The following is a 21997-nucleotide window of genomic DNA, read 5'->3' on the forward strand; positions in this document are numbered from 1 at the left end:
TTGGGCTGATGATCTAGGGAGGCGCCTCAGTCGAAAAAGAAATAATAAATAAAAAAGCTTTAACAAAGGGGAAGCTCTTGAAAGGTTATCTGGACTTTCTCGGTTACGACGTTTGGTTTGACCTTGTTGTAGTTGCCTCTGTAGAACAGCGCTGAGCGGCCGACTACCAGTTACATATTGGGAACGTGTCATTGCCGACGCCAACCGCCTTCTCACGTCGTCGGAGCGGAATTTTTCGCTAACATTGCGCGAGTGCTTCGCTTTAGCCTGGGCTGCGTCGAAATTCCACCCATACTTATATGGCCGCACGTTTTCTATCATCACGGACCACCACGCCTTTTGCTGGCTCTCGTCACTGAAGGATCCTACAGGAACACTTGGTCGCTGGACATTACAGCTCCAGCAGTAGTTGACGTTCTCTACAAGTCAGACCGGATACACCAAGATGCTGACTGTTAATCACGCTACCCTGTCTACCCTCCCCACACCACCGAGCGTGATACCGGTGACTTCGTCATGGCTATTTCAGATCTGGCCAACATCCGCGCTGAACAGAAAAGCGACGACACGCTACGATCTATAATCGGCTGCGTCCATTCTCGTAAGCCTGACCCATGCTCCGTCTGTTTCAGCTTCATGACGATATCCTTTACGCTCGTATTATACCACTCCCGATGGCCCTGAGCTTCTGCTTGTTCTCCCCAAGCAACTTCGTGCTACTGTTCTCAACTCCACGATGCCCCAACTTCTGGCATCTTGGAGTATACCGCACATACGACCTCGTGGGGTGGCGGTTTTTCTGACCTCGTCTGTACCCATCTGTTCGACGCTACGTTGCTGCGTGTGACCTTTGTCAGCGACTTAAACGGCCTTCGGCGTTGCCTGCTGGCCTGCTGCAGCCCATTGACGTACCCAAGGAGCCATTATACCGCATCGGTCTTGACCTCGTCGGCCCATTCCCTGCGTATACTTCAGAGAATAACTCGGTAGCAGCTGCGCCCGGCTACGCTACGCGGTATGCCATCACACGAACTTTGCCGTGTATTTGCGCCACCGACGTTGCCGATTTCCTCCTTCATGACGTTATACTTCATCATGGGGACACTAGACGAAGGCTCAGTGACCGAGGTCGCTCCTTCCTATCTAAATTCGTCAATGACCTCCTTTGTTCCTGTTCTGTGGAGCAGAGGCTCACTACTGCACACCAGCCGCAGACCAGCGGGCTCACCGAGAGGCTGAACTGCACTTTAAGATATGCTGGCGATGTACGTGTCTGACGATCATAGGAACTGGGACAGCATATTGCCATACGTCACGTTCACGTGTACCACTCATCCCGTCACGACACCGCCTGTTTTTCGCAGTTTTACCGACTGTTTGGCCACCATCCAGCATTGCCTTTCAATACGCTACTACCTGCTGTTGTACAAGATAGCACAGAGTTTGATCGCGATGCCGCTGCGCGCGCCCATTTGGCACGCCAGACCGCTCATGAGCGATTACCCGACTCGTAATTATTCCAAAAGGACTGCTATGACCTCAGCCACCGACTTCCCTGCTTTTATTCGGGATCTCTTGTACTTCTCTGGACTCGATGTCGTCGTATAGGTCTTTCCGAAAAGCTTCCGTCGCGTTACATCGGACCATACAAGGTTTTACGGCAACTTAGTGATGTTAACTGTGAGATCGCGCCACTGGACAGTTTTTCATCATCTACCTTGCCATCTCGGGACGCCGTGCACGTATCCCGATAGAAACCGTACTTTACAGCCACCTCCTTGTTGTGTAATTAGTCTGCACCGAGACGGCGCACTGCCCACCGATGAGGTTAGATGTCACGAGCCACCTGCTTTGACTAACGAAGACGACGACGATCACGGGGACGTTGTGCGCGTTCAGCCATCTTGGCAATCTCTTTGAACAGTCTGGTTGTAAATCGTGTTTCGCTTTTCATCTATTTGACGCCCCGTCACGATACTGTTACGATGAGGCAAATAAATGGACGACTGTGGCCCTGAAGACGAAAAGTGTTCATAATCTCTCTGGGTGTGCAAGAAATGTTTATGTAGGGCGCGTTGGACTAAATAGATAAAGAATAAACCAAAAACAAATGTATGTAGGTTGAGCATGGTATCGTAGCCTTGTGTGAGGGCTGATGGGAAAAGGACATGAAGGTTGAAAAGTGAAAGCCGGAGTGGTTTGGCCGCGTTGTGCGAACAGTTTTCAGTAAGCGAGAAATCACGCTCGATTACGACGTGTCGAGCAAGTGAGTTAGGCCTAAGACAGCTTCTTCCAGATTACTAGTTTAAGACCTCCACGACAGTCGTGCATGATTCGACGAAGATTGACCACGTAATGAAGTCTGTTGTGCCCCTTTGCCTATCGCGACTTTCAGAGAAATATTGTGGCCCGTCTATTCATGGGTGCCGTCAAATACTGTCTAAACGGGCATCATGTGAATCAAATTTTGTTCTTCTACTTACCATATTCTAATATTCAACGATATTTCACTTGTTAAACTCTCGCGCTGTCCCAGAGCTTAGTACACTAAGCGCAGAAATAACCAAAAACATGGACGAAGAAACGGTCGTCCCCGTAACTTTTATTGGTGGAGCATCGCATGCGTCCAGCAGAGATTGTAGATTCCGCTGCCACGGGTTGCAACTCATATGTTCTGCGATCGTAGTTGATTTTCCTTTCTCTTATAATTTCTACATTTCAAAAAAAAAAAAAAAAACATCCACTATGCCTTGCTTGGTCTCATTTTCTGTTGGTTTCATATGGTTCTTACTAGGAAAACATATTTTCATTCTGATAAACAGTTGCATTCCGCTGGAATCTCGGTGAACCACTTTTCGACGTCATAACTTTATATATACAGAAATGATCTCACATTCAGGGCATCCGCTGTACATTGTGACGGCTGTTTGTTTGGCGGCGTTGCATGTTAGCATTTACCGATCCAATTTTCACTGATGCCGTGACATTTGTGCGCAGATATTTTCCTCTACGAATATTACTGAAGCTTCAGGGCTCCTATTTGCTCTGCTGCCCGCGGGCATGCGAAAGTCAATACATACACTCTCCTCTCAAGCCTATATCGCTATATACGCGACCTTTTCTGCAAACAGTGCTTGCGCTGTTGTTGGTTTTGATCCTTTTCATCCGAAGAAGTTACAAACTCCTCGCGTTGAGCTTAAGCCGGGTTTCTACTCTGTTATTGAATTCCCCCGACAGCTCGACGCGGGTGAGAAAGAGCTGCGAGAATGCCGGGGCAGCTTCGCCCCGCGCAAATAAGCAGCGCGTCAGCGGTGGAAAGTCAATCGTGAGCTGTAACTCGATCTCGCGCTCTCGCTGACGCCTTCGTTACGCGAATCACCAATGTCGTTGCAGCGCGCGTGGCATTTGACGACTCCCACAAGCAGGGAAGGGTGTTCGAGTAACGGCAGCATATATAGGGCAGCACTTCGAGCCTCGGTTTTTAGTTTTCGTTCGAACCTCGTCACGCATCCCACACACGAGTTGCATCAGAAGCAACGCGGAGAGTTGCCGCGTAAGCTTTGACTGACGCTTTTCGACCCCGCTTATAAGCCGGCGCGAAAGAAATGCCGCAAAATAAACACGTATAACACAAGTAAATATATACGCTGGTGTTGCTGACGCCTGTGTAAATGTCAACGTATCCGCCTAAATCTCATTTTCGTGGCAAGTTTCGCGATGCCTCGTGCCTCCTTCCTGCTCGAGCTTCATGGGTTCTATTTGCACAGGTTCTATTTGTACAGGTTTGTACATGTTTAGAATAGATGTAGCCTCTTTAGTATTATTTTTTTTTATTGTGCCTAGAACGAACACCATAACAAGATTACGTGTGACTTTACCTGATCCGCACCACCCGCGCTCGGCTGACTGATAAAAAAAGAAAGGAAAAAAAAATAATGGGTGAGATTTTTGTTTCGAGTATACGCCGTCGGCCCAGTGCAAAAAAGCAGCAGAAGCAGCGGCAGCTCCAAGAACAGCCAGGAAACACAACTCCTGCTGCGTGCAACTGAATGCATTGCGCATGCGCGCAAGGTGCAGGCAAACGAAAAGAAAGCAAACGTCGCCCTGCCTTCAAAGTCGGGGTGCAAAATAAACTCTTGCGCAGATTACCAAGATTCACATTAAAAACGAAGAGAAAAGACGAGACAGAGAAATGAATAACAGAGCTACATCGCAATGTCGAGCGGTGGCGAGAGTGTTTTGTCAGCTCCAGCGGAAGCAGGTATATGTATAACGGTGAAAGGGCGGAGGGGGGGGGGGGGGGGGGGAGTGAACGTGCTCGCCGGGCGGCTCGCGACGAGCGAAATGTGCGGGGAGAGACTCGGGACGGGTGACGACTCGACGCAGATATTCCATTAGATGGAGCTCTGACCCTCAGGGGATCCGGAGGCAAATTGAAATGAGTCTGCAATCTGATTGAGACTTCCCGACACTGGGGAGAGGATGAGGGGTTGAAGCGAGAGCATGTTCGCGGGCCCACCGCATTGAAGGACGTCGGAATACGAGACCGAGAGAGGAACAAAAAGAAAAGAAAAGAATACAGGTACGTTCAGCGTTATACCGAAATGCTCGCGAAAGACGGCGCACAGAATGGGGAAAAAAAAAAGTTCAGTAGAAGAGACGTAAGCGCGGGGGTGAGATTCGGGACTTCATTGGCTCTCGCGCAAGCAATTTTTGTACGCGATAATAGGAGGACGAAGCGAAAGTCCAAGGTATGTCCCCGCCTGTCGCTGTTCGTCGGTCCTTCTGCCTTCTGCCTTGGATGCTGCTGCGAAATACTCAGCCGCGTTTCGTAGTTGTAGACTGAACGCGTACAGCCGAAGGAACTCTCGTGGAGGGAGCTGAGGAAAGCGGGTCGTGTAGCCACCGCGAAGCACGGTGGAGTAGAGCAAGGAAGAAAAAGAAGGAAAGGTAGGGGAGTGAGGGGGGGGGGGGGGGGGGGGCGTGAGAGAAACTGGTTGACCGTTACGTATTGCTATAGTTTTTTCATGTGGCGTAGCTCCACTACCTTGGTGCGTTCCCTCGTGAGCGTCCGCATTGTGTGAGCGATGCCGGGCAGCCGCGCGTTCGATCAGGCTTACCGAACGCAATTAACGGAAGAATAGGAAGATTGGAGGACGAGGTTGAGGAGGGGAGGTACCGCGTGGCTTCGCTTTTTCGTAGTGGCGCCTCTGCTTCCTTTATAGACCGGCGGCGTTCGTTCTCTGGCATTTTGTCGATACGAGCCCGGGTGAAGCTGAAACTTTGCCGTGTTGTGGACTGTTTCGTGCGCTGTACTTTCATTATTGCATATTTTCTGGAGGGAAGCAGCAGATGACAAAGCGATATTGTTCGTATACGAGTGTGATTGTTCGAACTTTCTCGGTTTCGCCAGACGTCGTTGTGAACCACTATTCTGAGCCACTAAAATCAGCATTCTGCATTTATTTACTCGGTTTCGTTTGGCTATTCCGCAAACGTTGTTCTCTCAAAACGGAAAATTCGGCATTGTTACTAATAGCGCATGTCGCTGTCGTATATATATATCGAGTGTAATTTTACGGCAGCTTTTGCTAAACAATTCACATCGGGCTGCTTTAGTTTATCCTTTCTACTATTAGTATGGCAAAAGACGGAGAACTGAGTCCGTATGAGAATCCCTAAGGGAAATACATGCGTCCTTGCGAGCTCCATCGTGAACGTTAAATTTAGCTGTCCATCAGTCAATTAAAAAGCAGGATTGATGGTATCTGGGAGTGTAAATCACGTTATTTACGTGCTATGCCTTGTTATTTCTTCTTGAGCGTGGGCAGTATGAGATATGGCTGCATTGAATTCGGTAATAAACGACCCGTCTGCCTTGCAGTAAAATGGCGGTGATCAGTACCGTTGTAGTTAGCTTGAGCGACGCCATCACTGAAAGCATCGCTATTTCTAAGCGCGCTCGTCTTTCGCTAAAGGCTTCGCGAACCGTGATGCGAAAACGGCGTTACACGACTGGAGCTAGTTTCAAATGGGACCTGCCTTGGCAAATGAGGCCTGTTTACCACGTGACCTATGGGTCGCTCTATCGGTAGGTTCAGAGCAATGCGAGCCGACGGCTTAGAACAGCTCTTCGTTGAAGAGCTTCCGCGCACTTCGAAAAACGCTTAAGCTACGGTTCAAACAGAATGGCCTCTGTGGATCCGGCGAAAAGGCTCATTACACGAGCACGCCCTCCGTTGGATGCAGACACTTTCAGAGTGCATACAGGTGGACCTATAGCGGAAGCCCTAATTAGCCTAACAAGGAAGCTGCATGTTACGCTGTAAAAGCTTCATGAATCCTGGATATCCGTCTCTATTCGAAACGGGCATTTCGGCGTTGCTTGTCTTTTTTTTTTCTTACTCACTTTTAATTCGAAGCTGGAATTAGTCGTGCGCTAAGCTTTAACATGGGTGCCGGACGCTGTAAATTAGATGTATCAGTTTCCTCCCCATTTTTTTTTCGCGCACCCTTCACATTTCAACGACACTTTGCTTTCACTTTTTTTCAGTAACACTTTGTAAGCGACCTATGTCGCCGCCTTTAACTGAACAGGAAAAAAATATTACATGTCTTGACGATGCTTATATCAGGAAACAAACGTGAACCCGTAAACTACTACGGCGGGAGTATGCCTGCCTGCTATATGCCGTTAGGTGTTCTGTCGAGCACGTTCGTATGTACAAGGTATTTCCCCTACTGAGATGCGGAGCACATTCGACATATCTTTAATTGCAGGTCACGAAGCAGTCCTCGCGAACAAAATCCACTCCCGACGTACTAAGACGTTTGCATCAGCCATCCTTAGCAATAGATAAAAGAAAGGGGGTGTTCAATTCGCACATGAAATGTGCATTTTGTTTTGATGGCGGGTGTAGAATGTGATAGCAGCTTATAGTTTGTTGCGTTCCCACTTAAATATAACAATTGTGACAGAGTCCATCTCACGGTGAATGTCGACGTTAATGTGATTAGCACTGAAACAGTGTAGTCACACATAATGCTCCCAACGCCAGAACGTGTCTGTAGCCGGACTCTTCTCGCGATTCTCATTGTACACGCTGCGCCATCTGGTGGCGCCGCCTCGAAGTATACGCGCGGAGGAGGTTCGATTGGGCCGAGCCACGGAGAAACAGCAAGGGATCATTTTTGTCATTGAAGAGTGGCAGATATGCAATGGTACATGCCCGGTTACTCAATGTGGCTTCAAATAGGTTCATTTAAGTGCTGCACAAACCAAGTGACATATGCCCAGTGACATAAGTTGCTGTCAAAGTTGTTCATTGAAGAGTGGCACAGAACGAGTGGCACATACAAAGTGACCAAAGTCGGTGTCACATAGGTTCATCGAAGAGTGACACATGCCCTGTCTCATACGCACAGTGACCCAAGTTGGGCCGACAATTTCGAACCATGTTAGCTGAGCCCAGCAGGCTCGATGGGCTACCCATTATACCACGGACTACCCAGTGACCCAGGCTGGAGGGAGAATTCGGGATCGGCGGGATGGTGTTACGTCGAACTCTCGGCTACTAAAAGACGTTGATTGCCGAGCCACGCTCTAAATTTGGCCATCGTCTTAATTTTGCCTTCTTATTCGACTCAGCTGGAAGAGGAACATCTTCGTCCTCTGCGCGAGTCCACCCGAGTCGTCGTGGTTCGGGGCCACAAGGCGGCCATCAGCCGGGACCTACCGCTCATCAGCTCTGTCCTGGCCGAGCATGGGTGGCAGCTCAGGGCGCCCCCGTGGTTCCGCCGCTCTCCAGCGTCTCCGTTGGTGCCAAGCACTGGCGGCGGCAGTGCTCCGGCAAATTCCGTCTCCGGACTTGCACCTGCGGCTGCTGCTGCTTCGTCACTGGCTAGGCTTAACAACACTACGGTCAACAGCGACGGAGGTAAGCCGATTTGCTGCATCTCTTCATAAAACACCTGCGGCACACCTAGCTTGCCTTGGTGGTTCCTTTAATTTTAGCTCAGTGGCTATACGGCGCCACTCTACTTTTAAAAACAAGGCCGTGGTTTCCGTCCCTGTATTAGGATGGAAAAAAAGGCTGAACACTAAAGAACAGTGGGGAGAGAGACAGAACAAAAGGGAGAGGCAGGGCGGTGAAGCAGAGGGGAATATCCTGTTTGGATTAGAGTGCAACCATGGGTAGTCTGTATTCGAGTTGAGATCAAGTGGATGAAGAAATGAAGTTGGCCAGGCCCTGTAATGTGTAGAGCAGATAACCGATAGTCTGTTGAAGATATTGAATGAGTGCGAAGGGAAGGAAAACGCAGTCGATTAGGACAGAAAACTGGGTGGTGAGATAAAATGACGAAACTTGCAGGCAAAGGAGGGGGTCAGCTGACGCAAGGCAGGGGTAATTGTTGATTTTCGGGAGAGGCCTTTGTCTTGCGGTGGACATAGAATATAGGCTGATAATAATTAGGATGAGAACAACATGCTAAGATGATTCTGTTGTTCGAGTTTAAATTGGACCCTAAAGAACGCTGGCGACCCTAATTCATGTCATTTTTTGTTTATATTGTATTTACTTGTTATCAATCATCCCACCGAGTCACCCATACCGGTGATAGGGAGGGCGATGCTTCACGGCACTATGGGAATTCTTGGTCTACAGGACTGAACTACGCGTTGGGCTCAGCTTTCGAGACTTCCAACCGAAGTACAAATTTCACTTCATTGCACTATCATTACGTATCGCACTATCTTTCATGGCACTATCCGAATAGTTCTTGGCTAATGAAAAAAGCCAACTGAAAAAAAGACGAAGGAAGGCGCAGACACAAGTACTGACTATCATGTGGAAGATTTATTGAGGAAACGGGTAAATATACACTTTATCTTTACATGTACCTGCAAGGAGCCGAAAGACACCGACAAGGAATCGTGGTCAGATAAGTTAACACGAAATGAATAGCAAGAAAAAAAGTTCAGGTGTTACAAGTCCACGAAAGCAGTGTGGCTCTCGACTATCGTCGGTGCGTGTAGCCTAAAATATCAATTTATTTTTTTTTCCTGGAGGGCTACTGAGGGCTGACTCACGTAAATATAGACCCTGCTTTCTGTATGTTATAGCGCTCGCAAATTTTCACGCGTCAATTTCACGCGTCCCATGACACAGAATTTTTGCAACAATTGAGCTCATAGCACTGGATTCACAGTGACAGGAAGGAAGGCAGGACGCGCGCTGTTTGGGATGGTTGGTTCGTTGCCATAATTGAGGTCCATAATTGTGCAATAATTTCACTCCGGAATTTAGGTCCGCGGGAATTCTGCAGTGCACCCGACATTTCAGGCAACGCATTGCCAAGTGCGACGAGCCTTTTAGCGCGTTTTGCTGCCGCCTAAGAGGCATGTTTAGGCACCGCTGCGCCTGTCTTGCGTACACTCGGTGGCCCGTGAAGAGGACGCTGCATCAGGGGCGCACCTCACAAACTTATAAGCGTATAAGGCAGGCATCGTTTGCCGCGGCGCCTTATTTCACACGCACGGGGACTGTCACGCGGATTGCGCGCGTCTGTAATGATAAAAGTGCCACACTGCTTTCGTTGTTTTGTAACTCCTATCCTTTTTCTCTTACTAACTTTGTGTTAACCGATATAACCACGATCCCTTGTCATGGCCCTTCGTTGCCTTGCACGCATATGCAACTTAGTTCGCAGCATATGTATGCACAGTGTGCTGTTCCATAAATCAATACCAACTTGCCCCGTTTCCTATCCTCTTCAGTGTGGATGCTGACTTGGTCTTCGAAAGTTCTTCGATGTATCTGTGTGGCCTTAAGTTTTTTGTAATGTAAAAAAAGAAAAGAAAATTAACAGCAGCAAGAAAGAATTTTTAGAGTGGCCTTCGCGTTCCCTTCCCAGTGCCCATGGGCACAGTAATGGGTTGTACGTTCCCCGCGAGGGTGCAGCGGGAGCCCCAATAGTCGCTGGTGAAAGAAGAAACCGCCATGGGCGGTATATGGACGTGACCAATGCACCTTTTCTGTCATTTCTGATGTTTTCTGAATATATTTGCTGAGATTGGGGTGCTCGAATCAAAGGCGATGACAAAAGCAAATGTTGTTATTTATTTAAAGTAAGGACGTGAGAAACAACGGTTTGGAAAAGAAGTGCAAAGAAAATTACGGCTGGAGTTTCTCTCCCGACTACTTTGTCGGGACGGGTCCAGCTAGCACTGGAGCCGTCAGCGTATATAAGACCACTAATGACGAGACACGCTAGGCATAACATTCAATATGCTCCAGCTCCGAGCGAAATAATATATTTAAACACACTTTTTTATTATTGCAATTCACTTTTTGTCCTCCCTGCATGAACCTCGAGGCAGCCGTAGGTATTAAATAACTAAACAAAGAAACTCGGCTCTCGAACTTTGCATGCCTCAGTATTTGTAACCACTTTGCTAAATCAGACCTTTCGCATACAAATATAGCTTTTTCTTCTTTTTTCATTCTCAGTGTGAAGCAATGGTAAGAGAAACAAGAATTACGGGAGAATGGGGAAATGAGAGAGCCGTGTTCTAACTTTTCGAGCACCACTTAACTTGTTCTGTTTTAACCTCAGATGGGGAAGCATAGGGCATGTATCTGTAGATATATGCATGAAAAGTCACAAGCTGAGTGCAAGCCAGCTAGACCTACACTTTCTTTTCTTTAGCAGGACCACGGTGAAATGCGCTTACAATATTATTCGGCTCTCTATATCTAGTTGAAACTTGTGCAAGCGATTCATGCACGGATGTAAAAATGCTTTAGCTCAAGAAATGTCATTTTTCTCAGCAACAAAATATAACAAATTCACATTCCTAGTGTCCAATATTTATCTTGATGGGGTTAGCGAAATTTCGTTGTTATTTTGCATTCTTCATCTGTAGGAAACACGCTGCAGCAGTCATCCGAGTGGGTGTTGCTTTTGTGCCTGAGCTTCAATGATGGAGACAACGGAGCCTGCGTGGAGACCGCCGAGCTGTCGCAATACCAAGCGGTGAGTTGGCCTGCTCGAATATTAAAAAAAGGAAGAAAAGCGCATGAAAGGTATGCTTCCTTGCTCTCTGAACTTACGTCATTTCAGGTTTCCGGACGTTCGTAGGCGTTCTCCGCAACATATAGAAAAGTCGTAGGCAGCGAGGTCAATCAGAGCAATAAGTCTATTGGGGATCGTGTAGGGGATGAAGGGGAAAATGTACAAAAGGTAAAAAGAACGGAAACGTATAGATTACAATGAAATGACTGAATATATGTACGATAGCTCAAGACAAGACGAGGACGTCAGAAAGGAAGCAGAGCAGGCCCTTCCCTGTCTTTCTCGTGTGTTGCGCCACGGTACTCGTCATGCATTGTTAGCAACTAGCCCGGTTGTAAACATTGACGAAATAATTTACCGTAGCGAAATTATCACAGCAAGTTCTCATCGCACGGGATCGTCATCAGCGTCGAGCACCGGCATGTGGCTTGAACCTCGAGCGAAGTCGAACGTGTTCCGCTGCCAGTCCCGCTTCGCTCGCTTATTCGCTCGCCTTAAATAACTGCGAAGAGGACGGCACGCCAAATCGGCAGCCGTCATGTCAACATTATAACTATTCTTGCACAGGGCGAGGCGCCTGACGGCGCTAAGTATTTCTGGCTGTCTTCGAGCAAGGAGAGCCTCAGTCAGGAGACACCGTTTCGGCAGAGTCCCCATGTGGAAACGCTGGCTCCGGGATGAGGCATCCGTCGTTCGACCGCAGTTTTTCAGCAGCGTTGTCGAAGCCTCTCGGGCAGACGTCGGCCGTGGTACAGCTTCGCGAGCGCGTCAGGGTCTGTCTTATGTGGCGTATGCGACATTGGATTAAAAGCCCACGGGAGGCCGGTGCACGTTCAGGGCATCACCCATGCGTGCAGTCCAGATGTTGAGTTCCTTTTTTTTTTTTTTTGAGGGATCGACGACTCGCAGATTCCTCCTAGCATGCCTAATGCTGGCTTGATCCAATGTTTGTCCAGCGCGATGACCTCACAGGTGTCCGTCTTAGAACTGACACGCATGTTTCTTGGGGGAAAAAAAATGAGCACGACTCTTTACCGCTTGAGGGACGCAGGACTGCGGAAGTAGGTGGATGTGGAAGTGACATGCATTCATCTTGAGGGAATTGCATCGGAAAAAGAAGCCGCTGAGTCGTTACTACGACATTCTGCATTAAACCTCTTAAACCTCTTTCTTCTACGCTGATTGCCGGGTCACAAATCCCTATTCTTGTTTTGCTGGATAATCTAGCATTTGAGCAGTCACTATAATTCGAACAGCGTGGTGTCAAATTATGCCAGCAAGCTCAAACTGACATTTGGGCATGTATATATGTGACTGTTCTGATGATAAATAGAAGCACTAGGAGGCTATGGCCTAGAGTGACAAAAGCTTACTATCGAAATCAAGGTGACCGCCTGCAAACGCTCTTTGAAGGGACCAGCTGTGATCCCTCTAGGCGGAGTTAGATAACCGCGGCCCCAGATCTCGTTAGGGTCAGCCGAAAACACAAAGAGAGAGAGAGAGAGAGAGAGGGGGGGGGAAAAACACTACACACCGACAAACGCCGGCTGCGCATTCCTCATTCTGGAGCGTGTTCCGCTCTTTCTTGGCCTCCTTCGGGCTAATGGACTGTTCTCGGCTGGGGTCAAAAATATCTCATTCACATCGCCCGTTGCTGAGCCTCCGGATGTGCTTGCCTCCTCCAGTTTGCTACAAAGGTCTGCGCCAGTCCTTTGTTGCCAGAGATTGCAAATCTTTCCCCCCGGCTTTCCCTTTGTTCTGCAGCGTGGTAGAGCCACCAAGGAGCTTTTGCCTCTTCAGCAAGCTGCGCGGGCGACCATCCGTCTTCAAGTGTTTTCGCGGAGCCTTCAGACTGCGCGTTACGGTCGTTCTCGTCTCAAGTGCTTTATATACACTGTGCGAAAGAGAAAAGCGATGCGTTTGCGAGAACAAACGATCCTTCGCTTGTCGACTAGCCTTCCAGTACGTGGCTTTGTGGAGCCCATTTAGCCTCGAACTTGTTTCGGTTTGCCCTGCTTGCTAAGCGAGTGCGGCACTGAATGTTATTTCGCTTCCAAGAATGGGCCATTCGTTGAAAAAGAAAAGAAAAGCAGAAGAAGAGGAAACAAAAATGTCCCATAACGTTCTCGGTTGTCTCACATGTTGCAAACATCTCGTCGACAACCTTCTGGAGTACGATGTGTTTGTAGAGGTAAGCGGACAAGGCTCTGTGGTTGGCTGTTGCTCGTAACGTGTTCCTATTCTGAGTTGTAGCGCTGAATGGTCGCTGACAGCTTGTACTACAATTCATACTAATGCACCTTTTTATTTATTTTCAGCGCTAAGAGACACAATTCAAGTTAGTTCCTTGTGCAGTATTGCGTTGCGTTTCCTTCTGACTGTTGTATGCGTTGTGGAGTGCGTTAGCACATTCACTTAAAGCCCCTTGATGATTTGAAAGTTGCGACGCTCTCCTAGCTGCGGTGCCTTCCTCCTCATTTCTCCTCGCGCGCCTGTTGCGCGCGCTGCGCCCGGCACGCTCTTTCTCCTTTCCTCCCGCGGACTGTCCGCAGTATTCGATGAACGTGCATTATTTTTGACCAGTTGCACGCCCCAGTTGTGTAGAAAATTTTGAAAATGGGGATATCAGCACCAGGAATGCTGAAGGTAACGTTTATGAGGAGGTCGGTTTCTTTTTGAAGGTGTATGAACGGGGCATACTGTTGTAAAATGAGCTTTGGGGCGAGTTCTATACTTCAGATATTTTTTTTCTGACCCATGAAAAGATGCTTTACTCTGTTCATCTGTTATAATATTGCTTGTGGCACATCCCTCTGTGTTCGGCTTTCTTTTTCTTGCTTGTGCGCGCATGTGCACCACAGGTATTCTATTCAGCGTGCCTTCGTATAATGAATTAGTCGCGAGTGCATAGTCTGTCCATGTATTTGTCTAATCAGTGTGAAGGTAGCTATGTGAAAATAGCCATGTAGCTCAATGTGAAACGTAATAGGACGGTTGTGCACTTTCAATGCGAGCGAACGTGCGGGATAATGCAAAAACGCCTTGCACATCGCCTGTGTCCGTGAGAAAACCAAATAATAATCGTCACCCGCTCATGCGTTCGTAGCAGCCCAATTCAAAGCAAATTCGAGAACTGAAAAATAATGCAGGAACTCCACTGTAGTAGTCTAACTATGCGTAAGCATGCCCCTAAGTTTCAGTTGGCCCACCCCCAAATTTCAAGTTGGCCGCACCCAAATTTTAAGTTCGATAACATCCAAATTTTAAGTTGGCCCACCTCCAGATTTCAACTTGGTTTATCCCCAAGTTTAAGTTGGCCAACCCACAAATGTAAGTTGACCCACCTCCAAATTTCAAGTTGGCCCACTCCGAAATTTCAAGCTGGCCCACCTCTAGTATAAGCTTCCCCATGCATTTCTAAGGAGCCTTATGTATCTCTATGGGTATTCTCTTTTTATTTATTTTTCCTGGGGTTAAAACTTTTCCTTATCGCTTATAAAGCTACCAGTCATCTACATTTACACTATTATAATGACTAAATGCCTTAAGTTTGCAAATTACACATTTTTGTGCAGATACAAGGCATTACACTTCTCGCGTGACGTGGCTGGGGTACTCGCCAAAGAATGATTATACGCATTAAAAACATAATTTATTATTAAATTAGGGGATTTCACGTGCCGAAATCACGAGCTGATTAGGAGACACGCCGTAGTTGGGGCCTCCGGAGATCTTGACCACCTGGGGCTCTTTAACGCGCACCTAAATGTAAGTACACGGGTGTTTTCGCATTTCGCCCCGATCCAAATGCAGCCTCCGTGACCGGGATTCGATCCCGCGACATCGTGTTTAGCAGCCCAACAGCACATAGCCACTAAGTAACCACGGTGGCTTAAAAACGCCATGTAGACTAGCTAGCGCTCATCACCCGCAATGCCACCGGTATACTAGTCATTAATTTTTTCAGGGCCTGCATTCATGGTATCTAAGTGACTGACGTCCACATCAAACTAAGCTGGAAAGAAAGCTCCTGTACAAACCGCTATTTCGATTTTCAGTAAAACAAGCAACGGATCTTAACAATCACGAAAAGTGCGATCGAGAGGATGTATCTTCGCACATAATTGTTGACAGTGGAAAGCAGAGCCTATATCTATAGTGTTGCATTTTCGACTGAATAGCAGTTGACGACGGGCGAGATGATGAGTCCCAGCAGAATATTCAGCATACTGAGGACACGTCCATTTTTATGCAATGTACAATTTGTCGCCGCAAAAACGCTAATGAGCCGGCCGCATGAATTAAAAGAATATGAAGCATTAGGGGATGCTTTGATACGAGCAAGAAGAAAGGCGCCTTAGATCGCAAGCAACACTGTTCTTTGTAGGAACAAGGCTCTTTCGGCCAATGTTGTGCAGCAACTGTTTCTTGGGCAAGCCTTCACGCTTCCTTTGTGGTATCATAAGAACTGCATAACTATCTTCAGGCTTCTTGCTGCAGTGATATGCGCTACAGCACGGCGTAGCGCTAGCACAACACCGCAGGAAACACAGCGTGCAACGTTCCTTTCGCCGAGCCAGCCGCGAGCTAAGGAGAAAAATGGCGCCAACGAAAACGAAAAACAGAAGCAAAGCTCAAGATCCACGCATTTCCAAGGGCAACGGCAAGGATACCAATCGTCGTGCAGAAAAACGGAGGCAGCACTGGTTCCCGCGGAGGGAGGGGGGGACGCGCAAGGAGTGACGAGGAGGCGAGGAGGGATCGCGGCGGCGGCAGAGTTCAAAGAGTGGCGGTACTTTCAAATTATCAAGGGACTTTACATTCAGCGACCTTGCTGCGCCCCCTGGCTGAGTCATTGGAGCCTTCCTGTCCTCCCTCTATCCCATGTTATTCTTTCTGTCATCTCTGTTTAACTCTCACGCGCTCTTCTTAACCAGCGGTCGTTGTGTTCCTTCCGAAGCCAGTTGGCAGCCTGTCTTTGACTCCTTCCTAATTAACTCTTTCACTTGGAACAATAATAACGGGGAAGCACTCGACGCACGATGCCGGCATATCGCCTCTAAATGCTAGAGCAATTGAGCGCCTCTGTGAGATTGAATTTGACAGCAGCTAATTTGTGACTGGAGTTGCCACTTCATCATATGCGGGATTTGTGATGAGCGTCATCTTTGTGCGCTACGCATTTACAATTCGTTCGCCCAGTACCGGTCAGTACTACCGACCGATGACAGCGTACTCTGCAAGACGCTGTACGTAAACTGTGATGTTTCTCTCTCTAAACGCGGGACGCGTAGGACGATATTAAAGACACTTGAGTGCATAGCTTCACAACAACAACTTCTTCATCGCAGGTGAACAAGATCCCCGGCCTGAAGAACGTGCTCCTCAAGAAAGATGCTTTCTGCAACACCATGAATGATGCCAGGAAGATACCAGGTAGGAATGCAAAATTTATAAGCTATAATTACCCTATGACCTCTCGCACTATAGACTAAAATACCTGCATGTTATGAGCGGTAATTGAGTAGTTTTACTTATAATCCGTGTTCTGAGTCGTCGAACATGCTGACTTACGTGCGTAAAGTCATTTTAGCCAAAATGACAGCAAAATAAATAGGTTGAACGCTAAATTGTAACGTTTCACACAATAATAGTAGCTTCATTCATCCGTGCATAATTAATTCAATTAATTTAATTATGGTGTTTTACGTGCCAAAACCACTTTCTGATAATGAGGCACGCCGTAGTGGAGGACTCCGGAAATTTTGACCACCTGGGCTTCTTTAACGTGCACCTAAATCTAAGTACACGGGTGTTTTTGCATTTCGCCCCCATCGAAATGCAGCCGCCGTGGCCGGGATTCAATCCCGCGACCTCGTGCTCAGCAGCCCAACACCATAGCCACTGAGCAACCACGGCGGGTGCATCCGTACATGTGCTATCTTGGTTCGCTTCAGTAATTTTTGTTTTGCTCAGCTAGTAGCTTTAAGGGGAATGCTTGGAATACATAAGTATTACAACGAGGTTGTGGAAGTCTGGTATAGTATGGTACTAAAATTAACTTTTCTGACTAAGAAAGGTACCTTTGTGCAATATGGTTCTTTTCATAGGAGTGTGATAGTGTCGATAAATGGTGTATATTTCGCGCACCTACTTAAAATACTCACTTCAGTATTTTATTGTTTCGTCGACCATTTCAAAGGGACTTCGTAAAACATTTCAAGATCTTTCACATTTCACCATAATCGAGTAATCACTGTATACATCCTGTAGCTCTTCGGCATGTTCGGTCGATTCATTGCTTTGTTATGCTTCCATATATTTCCGATCTGCAGATATAAAAGAACAAACAAACATATATATCTGTACCAAATATTAATGGTTCGCATCGGGCAACACAGCGATCAGTGACGGCGCTCAGTTTTTCTACTTTGCTAAATGCGCTTTGCAGAGACACAGAGCACCTGAATGCCATTTACTGGCAGGTCAGATCGTTCAGCACTGGAATTGTGTTTCCTGATCGAATAATGAAAAACGGTATGCTCGCGCGAGAGGTGCGCTCAATATAGGAGCGGGATAGCATCATAGTGATGAATTACTTTTTGCGTGCATGAATAAATTAGTCATTTTGCTACCTTTTTATGACCTATAGCGTCTGAAAGAAGGCCTCGTTAATTCGAAACTAAAGTACATTTAATGATTGTCACTTTAAGAGAAACATTTTTCGCCGCAACCAACTCACCGCTGTAGCTGTTAGGCATTGTGCGTCGATTCGCCGCATCGTTATGCCTCTACTTGTTTCGCGTCCACCAATAAAGACAAGGCAACAAACACATATCTCTGTACCAAAGACGAACTGCTCGCACTCTCTACCACAGCAATCAGTGATTGCACTCAGCTTTCATTTACATCGTTTAACGCGACTTGCAGAGAGACGCTTGCTTTTTCGACTTCTATATTTAGCAGCAGGTCAGATCGCTGGAAACAGATTTAAAAAAAAAATTTTGGGGACAATTACCGTGATGCATTTTCGCGGAGCAAACTGTTCGAGAGATGCGTTGAATGCGATAAGAGTGCGCGGGAAAGAGGGACGCTAGCCAACATCACGCGGGACGCAAGGAGCCGCAAAAAAAGCCGAACCTTCTGTCCCATTGGAAGGATGGCGCGAATGTCGCCCCGTAACAATCTTCTCGTGGGAGACACGGCCACGCTTTCGATGCGGGGGGGCGCCCGCCGAGTCGATTTGCCGATATTGCCCTCTCTCCGAACACGGGCCGCTTTTGTGTGCGCCTCTTCAATAAGCTAATGCACTGAGCGAGTTGTGGGCGGTTTCTTTTGAAGCCGCACACCCGAGCGGGCGCGCTCCTCGCTTCGTAGAGAGATAAGTGTCACAGTTGAAGCTTCTTTTTCCAAGCGTGCCGGGCGTGTGCCCACGCTTTCTTTTCCCCGTCGCTTTGATGATGTTGTGCCAATTGTTCGCTGTGTCGAACTGTTTCTCTCTCTCTTTCTTGGGGCAATGTTAGAGAAAGGCGTAGTACCTTTTGATCGAATGCGGTCCCGATATAGCTTACGATAAAAAAAGTGCGCATGGCAAGCGGGGAAGTAAAGAACTCACTGGTGGCGTAATTTGTACGTTTGGCTTCTGTTCTGTACGAATGTATTGCTGGCCTTTTATAAGTCTAAGTATCTAGACACTAGAAATAAGTCTGCTAGCAGACGGGAAGAACGCTTTGCTCAGCTTTTGCAGACATCGCTTTCGGTCACTCACACACTTCGAATAATGAAAAGCAACCGTCTGAACGAGTAGGTGGATTCTGTCAAATCGAAAATTCGGTGGTTCTATTGGACCGTTTTTTGTCGTCGTCTTCTTTGAAAATGCTGCTCAAGTGAAAAAAATAAATTAGAAATAAAGCATTTTTCTATTCGCAGATGTAGGAAGACCTTAATAGAATATTCAGCATGTTCGCTACGTCGTCTGTAAGACGCATAGTTGATGTAGATGTATCGTTTGCATCCAACATACTTCAGGAGGAGGAGGATGAAATAAAGAGGGAGGGCAGGGATGTTAACGGGAAATGCGTCTGGTTGGCTACCCTACTCTGGGGGACGGGCAAGAGCGAATAGAAAGATAAGATAGAGAGAGGGAGGGGAGGGGGAAGAAAGCCGCGGTGAGTTCGCGCACGCACGTGGAGGGCCTGAGCGAGTCAAAGGCGTTCACGTAGGCCAATCGCCTTCTAGAAAGACAAAAGTGCCTTCATAGCTTTGTGGGCCGACGACCGATAGGGACGGTCTTCAAGTAGCACCTGCACTTACAACGGCCGATCGTCCAGTCGTCGCAATGCGATAGGTAATGTTGTCTTTCCAATTGAAATCGATGACAATGGCACAATAAATGTTTGATGTTCTCTTCCACGCCGCATACGTCGCATGCAGCACTGGCGGTCATTCCGATCAAAGTAGTGTACGCCTTCGTGAAAGGCACTCCCAATCACAGCCGGAACAGAAGCGATGCCTCACGTCGGTGAAGCCCGGGTGGAGGTTGGAGTTGGAGCGAAGGGTTCAGTTCGTACAACCTGTTGCGCCTTATAATTGGGCTGTTCTACTCTGTTAAAGAGAGCTTGCGTGCCAGGTTACGAAGTTGTCTTGTAGCGTCTGTTCCGGAAAGAGGAATGGGAACGCTGTGTTGTTCTTGATGTGACTCTCGGGCAGGTTTGTCTGCTTGATCATTTTGACTGATCCTGCAATGGCCACGTAGCCACTGGAAAATAATTTTGTGGCCTTTCTGTTCGACGTCGTGATGAAGTTTCACGAGTTCGTATGCTAGCTGTTCGTGAGCTCCACATATGAGAATTGACTTCATGATGTGTAAAGCCGGTCTCGAGTCGGAAAACATGGCCCACGTACCAGGACTCTATGTGTCAATAAATTGAAACGCACTGGGCAGAGCCGTGAGTTCCGCAGCCGTGTACGTCGTGACATGTGGCGCCTTGAATCGCAGTGTTACTCCTCATGTCGGTATGAACACAGCACCCCCAGAACTGGTCGATGTGGTCGGTACGTCAGTATAGATGTGTACGTGGCTACTTTATCTCTCGTACAACAAGAGTAAGCATCCAGAGCTGTGAAACGACCACTGCACTCTATTGTACTTGAGCACCTGCGCTGAATAAGACGTCCCGGTTTCAACTTCAAGAGCCTCCTTCCTCCTTTTGTGCTGAGCTCCTTGCTGCTCGACAAACGATATGCTCTGTGGCCGCCTTTCCCGTGATCCCCATGGCCCGCATCGTCATCCGCACTGGTGTCCTCCATGTGACGCGGCTCCTGCGACGCGTCAGTCGCAGCCCTGAAATATGCCAGCAGATCCATCTTCTGGCGCCACGCATCCAAGCAGCAAATATATATCGAGTGGATGCCGTGCGACCTTCTCAGCTTCCAAAGCCGTGCAGATTCTACGACCCGTCTAGTGACCTCTCCATCGTCACTGCCTCAGCTCCTTCACCTAGATGATGCCACCCTCCTTTTAACAAGAAAGGAGCACTTCCGGCGCCGCACACGTGCTCTCATACCTCCGTGTGCGGTAACATTTCCCCGCGGTCTTACCCGTGCAGAGGAGGTTGCGCTTCGGAGGATCCGCGTCGGGGTTGCCCTCGCTCCTGCCGTGACTCGGAAGTGGCCGCACTTTTGCCAGTTATAGTTTCGCCAGCCCTGGGTGTCCAGTCTGCAAATCGCGAAATGCTGAAGCCGACATCCACCACCTGCTGTGGGTTTGCCCTGCGTTGAAACCGGCGAGGATTCGGTACCTCGCAGCAGTGGGATTTTCGCCGCATAGTCCTAGCCACTACACGGCTTGTACGCAGGGACCACATTATCGATCCCTCCTGGACTTTATTGGATCTACAAATCTTTTTTCATTCATTTAATTAACCTTGTCCTGCCGCATCCTATACCCCCCTGTATGCCCTGAGGCATTAACCCTCGCATTAAAAAAATTGATTTAGTGCGTGAGGTGGTAGATCTGACATTTTCTGAAGTCCTGGAATTCTGAGGGGCACTTCAGGACGGCACAAACACCATGGCGTAGACACCAACCTGGCCGCAGGTGTGTTACTCTGATTTAAGCGAAGCATGCTATGCACTGGCAGTTGTGCTAAATGACGTGCGGTGTCTTTTCATGGTGAGCGCGGCGAGGTGGTGGCAAGGGGCCCGGACAATGTGCCCGACATGGGCACGCATTGTCCCGACGGCGATGTGCCTCGTAATGGAATAATCATGAGCAATGGCAATAGTTTCAACCGTTGACGCACTACGTCGTAATCCAAGGCATATCCTCAGAGCTTGGGCTTGAATGCTTTGAACTGTACGCAAAGTGGTTCTGCAAGTGTTGGATATAACAGGTAGGCTGTACCGGAGGAACCCAACAAACAACACCCTGTAGAGCTGTAACATGGATTGTGTGGACACACCCCAGTTCTTTCCTGCAAGGAACCTGAGTAGATGACATATAGCAATCAGTCGCTTTTTCACGTGGTTCACGCGAGGAGTCCAGGACAAGTCACTGTCATTCAAAACATCCAAGACCCTGTGACTCCTCCTGGACGATATAACTTGTCCATTGATTGATATGGCGTATGTAGACACTGGCTTCCGGGTGAACGCCATCACTGCGCACTTTTCCCACGTCACCTCCAGACCTTGTTTACGAAGGTAGCCGGATGGTAGAGCGTGAGGTAGTTGTTAAACCCTAACTACACGTACGCTTTCTATCGCGTGCTTGCATGCGCCAGCTTGCTCCTACGCGCCAATGTGCCTGCCACACCTTGCGAGGAAAGGCGGTCAGCAACTACAAAAAAAAAAGAAAAAGAATGCCCCAGCGTGCGCCATAAGGCAGGTATCATGCCACAATTCTACTCCAATACTTTTC

The 21997-nt window shown here is 48.1% G+C and overlaps 1 protein-coding gene across 1 annotated transcript in view; it reads left to right on the top strand.

Moving 5' to 3' along the window:
• Nucleotides 1–21997, top strand: part of LOC140219084 (uncharacterized) — a 146979-nt gene that overhangs the window by 123214 nt on the left and 1768 nt on the right. The window contains exons 5-7 of the mRNA XM_072288965.1: nucleotides 7649–7937; nucleotides 10928–11037; nucleotides 16428–16512. Of these exons, the coding sequence (XP_072145066.1) occupies nucleotides 7649–7937; nucleotides 10928–11037; nucleotides 16428–16512 (484 nt within the window). The remainder of the gene's footprint in view (nucleotides 1–7648; nucleotides 7938–10927; nucleotides 11038–16427; nucleotides 16513–21997) is intronic.

Source organism: Dermacentor andersoni, chromosome 6 (assembly GCF_023375885.2).
Source record: "Dermacentor andersoni chromosome 6, qqDerAnde1_hic_scaffold, whole genome shotgun sequence".
Lineage (NCBI taxonomy): Eukaryota > Metazoa > Arthropoda > Arachnida > Ixodida > Ixodidae > Dermacentor > Dermacentor andersoni.